The sequence below is a fragment of the Girardinichthys multiradiatus genome, chromosome 20 (assembly GCF_021462225.1).
Source record: "Girardinichthys multiradiatus isolate DD_20200921_A chromosome 20, DD_fGirMul_XY1, whole genome shotgun sequence".
In the NCBI taxonomy this organism is placed as follows: Eukaryota; Metazoa; Chordata; class Actinopteri; order Cyprinodontiformes; family Goodeidae; genus Girardinichthys; species Girardinichthys multiradiatus.
Window position 1 is genome coordinate 13,975,849 of NC_061812.1, and position 6,177 is coordinate 13,982,025.

The 6,177-nt window shown below is 39.0% G+C and overlaps 1 protein-coding gene across 1 annotated transcript; it reads left to right on the forward strand.

Annotated features, from left to right (window-relative positions):
- Window positions 1-214: 214 nt before the first annotated feature.
- On the forward strand, window positions 215-5,554 carry tgm5l (transglutaminase 5, like). The gene is made up of 14 exons (XM_047348290.1): window positions 215-253; window positions 350-532; window positions 649-882; window positions 1,824-1,942; window positions 2,137-2,265; window positions 2,635-2,812; window positions 2,988-3,123; window positions 3,221-3,324; window positions 3,427-3,669; window positions 3,770-3,832; window positions 3,924-4,136; window positions 4,552-4,709; window positions 4,806-4,942; window positions 5,248-5,554. The coding sequence occupies exons 1-14, from the start codon at window positions 247-249 to the stop codon at window positions 5,396-5,398; spliced, it is 2,055 nt and encodes a 684-aa protein (XP_047204246.1). The 5' UTR covers window positions 215-246; the 3' UTR covers window positions 5,399-5,554.
- The last annotated feature ends 623 nt before the right edge of the window (window positions 5,555-6,177 follow it).

Below are 6,177 nucleotides of genomic sequence, written 5' to 3' on the forward strand. Positions count from 1 at the left end.
GGGTGAGTCTAATGACACATCAAGTCTGTGTACAAAATGTAACTGTACAAATGTCACAAAACGGAGGGGAGTGTCATGTTGGGGCTTGTTTTTGCTCATACATGTGCTGAGAGCCTTGGTAACAGGAAAACATTTCACTTTCTTTTTCGCAAAATCAACTAGCCTAGGGAGGGGCTAAGGTCTATATAAAGGAGGAAAGTGTCTGTAGGAGCACATTGCATTGTTTTGAGACAGAGACACCAACACATGGAGGGTGAGATTTGTCTCAAAATACGCTTTTATCTACTTTCTTCTTAAATTTCTGAGTTTACAATCAATTATTCACTGGCTTTTGTGTTTCTTGTTGCAGACTTGAGCATTCACCACGCCAACCTGGAACTTTCTGAAAATCTGGGGAGACATCGAACAGATGGCTTCAAGAATGCCAACGCTCTGGTGGTGCGAAGAGGGGCCCCATTTAAAATCAGCGTCCAGCTCAAAGGCCGACCCTTCAACCCCAGGACGGATTCTCTGAGGATTAAAGTCACACTAGGTATTACCAGACTTACATTATGGTTCAAGAGTACCAGGCTCAAATCTGCTTTTGCAACCAGCTTGAACCAACGTTTATCTCCTCGCTCATTTCCTTCCGTTTCTTTACTTGCTCAGGTCAGCTTAATGTAGAGATGCCAGTCACTTTTTCCACAAAGCACTCTTCCTCCCACTGGAATGCCTACATTGACCCAAACAACTTGAACTTCCAGAAACTCTCCATCTTCATCTATTCTCCTGCTTCAGTCTCAGTGGGATGCTACTCATTTCAGCTGTCTGTTTCCACGCAAGATGGCCAGAAGAGTACCGTGGTGGGCAATTTCATCATGCTCTGCAACCCCTGGTGTTCGGGTGAGTAGAGGTCGAAAGAATTGGTGCAAAGTTTTTTTTCAGTTCATTTCCTTTCTTTTTGGAAAGGTTGAAAGTTTTTTGTCTGTTGCTAATTTTGCAGTTGGAGTGAGTCAATCAAGACAGAACTTGCTGTTTTGTATTGATAAGGTTTATCTTGCGGAATAAGTCTTTAATGATGGTTTTGAATTAGTTTTTTAGCCAATATTAATGAATTAAAGTTAATATGAAAAATACATTATTTGAAATGCATAAAATGAGTATTTTTAAAGACAGGTTTTAAAGCTTACTGATCCTTATTCTGAGCCTTAATAAACCAATTAGACTCTTAGATCATCTAAAAATTTAGATTTATTCATGGTAACACACCTTAAAAGTATTCCTTATGACCAGCAACACTATCAGTTAGTATTCTGACTCATTTCCTTGACAGAAATATAAATACTAATAGATATTGAGAATGTTGACACCTTTGATATAACATAAATTCAACAGCATGCAGTCACCCAGAAAATGCAATGCGTTTCATCATAAACATTACTCTGCAGCATTCAGGAACCCAATGGTTCCACTAAGTCTGGATGCGGATAATCTTTTGCACTAAAAATTAAAATAGACATAAATTCAAAACAATAATTAAATGTAAATAAACTGCACTTACTCCCTTTTCTAAGCTTGTCTTACAAATGTGGCACTTTATCAGAAGCCATATTTACTCATTGGCTGTAGATGCAAGTAATTTTTACATCACATACAGTCTTCGATGTTGAGCACATTTTGGCACAGTATTTAAGCTAGTATTGTACCCAGTTACGCTTTACAATACTTACTTATTATTTGATCATCTTTGTACAGTCATGTTCAGTACCAACAGTATCATTTCAGCTGAATTGTCAGATATTAACCCAGTGAGCTGTTCTAAGGAAAGGTTTTCTGTTTTTCAGAGGATGCAGTTTATATTCCATTTGAGGACCAGAGGGAGGAATACATCCTGAGTGATTCTGGATTGCTGTTTATGGGGACCCCGATGAACCTTGTCTCAAGACCCTGGTCCTTTGATCTGGTATGACAGTTATTCCCACCTAACAGAACATATTTATTGAAGATTTTTGGCTAACTTAGTGCCGGAATGTCTTTTACTGCAGCTTGTGTTAAATTTGCTCCATCTTTGCTCATGTGTAAAATGTTTTATAACTTTAAACTATGGCAACATTTAGGAGCTAGTAAAGTAAAATGTTCTTTTTCTTTTTTGCACAGTATGAGCCTGGTGTTTTAGAGGCCTGTCTGGATCTGCTCAAAGTCAGCCCTCAGCATCAAAAAAATAAAAGGAAGGATTACCTGAACAGAGGCAACCCTGTCTACATCAGCCGCGTTGTTTCTGCCATGGTGAGTGCAAACAGACCTCAGAAACAGCATGACAGAAAGTACAAAATTGGAACGAATCACATCCAAACAGTGTTCCTTCGCACAGCTTGAAGGGTATCATTAACATAAAAAAAAACAGGTGTATCCTGAACAGGGACGTTGTGTTTCAAAAGGTTGTAAAGATAGTTACACACCTCTTGGCACGACCTCAGCTGAAAAACGTCATTTGGCACCATACTGTAAATATAGCTTCCTCTCAGGGTAGTCAGCAAGCTACTCCTGTCTAACTCCTGTCTAACGTACAGCATGTGAAATACAAACTTGCACATCGTGTTTTACAACTAAAGAGCAAGGTTGGGAAATAAAAAATGGGTTGTGTTTTCACTTTAGATCAACAGTGAGGATGATCGTGGTGTGCTGAAAGGGAACTGGACTGATGACTTCAAACAGGGTGTCAGTCCCTCAAAATGGACAGGAAGCAAGGACATCTTGAGGATGTGGGCCCAGTCTGGTTACAGCCCGGTCAAGTATGGACAGTGCTGGGTGTTTGCTGCAGTCATGTGCACAGGTATTTATAACAGATTGACTTAAAAACCCTTTCCATATATTGCCTTTGGCAATCTGTGCCCTAATTCTAAATTTTCCAAATATGATCAACATCATAGACATACTTATTGCTGGAAAATATTGTTGATATGTTTTTGCCTGTTTGTGAACATCTGTGTTTTTATTACACCTTTCAGTCATGAGAGTTCTTGGCATTCCTTGCCGTGTCGTCACCAACTTCAACTCTGCTCACGACACCAATGCCAACCTGGTGGTTGAAGAGTACTACAGTGAAACTGGACAGAAGCTTAACCGTAGTCAAGACAGCATATGGTCAGTTGTGATCAATACCTGGATAAATGTGTAAGAATTATTGCTTATCTTTCTATATTTGTGAAATAACCACCTTAATGCTGGACTTTTTGAACAGGAACTTTCATCTGTGGGGGGAGTGCTGGATGACCCGCAAAGATCTTGGGCCAGATATGGATGGGTGGCAAGTTCTTGACCCAACCCCACAAGAGAGGAGCGGAGGTGTGTGAGATGTTTTGCTATTTGGTTTTTTATTTGTTTTTTTTTTCCTTTTGAGGTTTGTTAAACTTTTATTTTAACTTTTCTGTCTTATCTTTCTCCTAGGAGTGTTTTGCTGTGGGCCAGCTCCAGTCAAAGGAATCAGGAATAAGCGTACAGACCTGATTTATGACATCCCATTTGTCTACGCTGCAGTGAACGCTGATGTGCACACAATCATCTTGTCAAGCCAGGATCAGGTAGTTGGCTTCAGCAAAGACACAGAGAAAGTTGGATCCCTAATCTGCACTAAAGCAATTGGCTACCCAAGAGTGCAGAACATCACAGGAGACTACAAATACATCAAAAGTAGGAGCCTCAAACAAAATACATTAATGCATTTCCACCAAAGCTAATTTTGGAAACTGGAATGATGCTAAATCTACCTATTCATTTCTTTACAAAACAGGTCCTACTTCAACGCTTTCGTCAAGAAGCTCCACAATTTCAAACGACTCAACACTTCGCAGAGGTACATTTTCATTTAACGTTTTTCACTTAGGTTAAGGGTTAATTGTTTGAGGACAACATTTCAATTAATTCTGGTTTTCTTCATTTTTCAGCTACTGCACCTGAGGGGGTCTTAGTCTCCTTGACGCTGAATAAATCTCCAGCTCCCGGAGAGCCAATCGCCTTCCTTGTGAAAGCTGTGAACAAGCAGAAAATACCCAAGGTGGTAAAAGTACATCTGAATGCTCAGGCAAAAGAGTACAACCACAGCCCCTCTGAAACCTTCTGGGAAAAACACGGCATCATACAGCTAGCACCAATGGAAGGTAAATCTACTCTTCTCATCTACGCTTCTTACTGTTTGAACCCTTTTTTTTGTCATTATCACAAAACAAATGTTATTCAGTGGCATTTGAAATTATACACTGTACTTAAGTTTGACAGACAAAATTGTAAAATTATAAAAAGTTGCCCTAAATCGACTCTTTGGAGTAGTTTTACATTGAAGCAAAGATCTGCTTGCTTGAGCAACTTCTAGCTGTTTGTTGTTATGAGCTCTGTCTCACAGTTTGGCTTGAAATTATAAATTAGCTTCATATTTACCCTGTGAATAGTACACAATCTGATTACAACTACAGGTTGAATCACAGATTGAAAACTACAGTTGTTATGCATTAGAGATGGATTTGCTGCTTATTTTCACACACCCTCATTATTTCTTTACCTTCTCTCTGTTTCCAGTCAAAGTCGTCCAGGAGCAAATCCTTCCAGCACAGTATGAGCACGTGATGGAAAACAACCTCATCAACCTAGCAGTCGTCCTGGAGGACATGGCCACCCACAAGCGGGTGCTCGCCTCAGAGGAGTTCAACATCGCCAGCCCAGAGCTCATTATCCAGGTACTTATAATATGCCAGTCAAACATTTAGTCTTTTAAAGGTCCGAAGTTGCAGAGTACATGTTGTGGGTTTACTCATCTTTTTATTTATATTCAGGTTGCAGATGAAGACTCCATTGTGCCAAACAAACAGCTCACTGCCACCGTGACTTTCACCAACTCTTTCTCTCGCCCAGTCAGTGGCTTACTGACTATAGCCGGGGCCGGGCTAATTGCTGGCAAAAAACAGTTCAGGTAGGATTGTAGTTTGATTACTTTAACCTCCTGATCCTGTGGTGAATGTTTAGCCTCACATACCTGCCTGTAGTTTATGTATGTAACAAAAGATCACAATTGAGATGGAATGTTGCAAGAGGGGAGTGTCAATGAACACTACATTACAGAAAAGTTAGTCTACTCTAAAGGAATGAAGGTGTGACTGTGTGAAACAAGTCAAAAAGAGAACTCTGTGCCAAAGATAACATAACTCACATAAAAATTTTTGGTTTAAAACTTTAGCAAGCCCTGTATTCTAATTGTTATTTTTTGTCTTGCTGCAGGATGCCGTCACTTCGTCCAGGGGGTAAGGCAAGCCAGTCCATCACCTTGACCCCAAGCATGGCAGGTGTAAAGATGCTGCAAGCCAGTATATCCCTTTTAGACACCGACACAATTAGATGCTTCAAGATGATTTCAGTCAACAGTATTTAACACCTGCAAAATATCCCATGTTTTATTATGATGTGAATATTATTTATTATACTATTTATTTCTGCTACTGATGTATTTGTGAAATGTAGATAACAGTGTGTAAAAAAATGTGAGAAATGATTTTTCATTTATTTAAATAAAAATAATTTAATTAAATGTGTGTTGCATTTTATTTGAAAGCCATATAGTAAACAAACACAGTTTAATACAATATGCAGAAATGTGGAGTTACTTTGTTGCGTTCATTTTTTTGTCCTAAAGAGTGTGACATATCCTCCAAGAATAAACTGGCCATTAAGACTGGAAGTAATGGTTCTAATCTGGGTTGCAGCAGTGAAAATTGGCTGTTTGTGAGCCTGACTACCTTGGCCAGCTTGACTGTGTTTTTATTTTGATTTTCTAGTTTGCATCATTACTGCACAACCAATTTGTGTGCAATCAACACCAAAGACAAATCAACACCAAACTTGGGTGAGGACATTTTCAGATTAGAAATTAGATTTCAGTTAGAAATCTGTGGCATTCAGAGACAATATTTTCTATAGAAATACATCAGCTGCTTGTATGAGTGAAAGATTTTCATTGAAGTAGCTCCCAGATGGCACTTAAACAGGTCCTTTATACACTACCCACTTGTAGAAAGTTGTAAGAAAGGTTTCTATCTTCCAAAAGGATTAAAAGAATAAGACTGACATGGAACATGCTGGATTTGAAAATGTTTGCAGTCTAGGATATAATACCAACCGGTAAAATCCTGAGAAAGTTGTTACAGTTAGTTG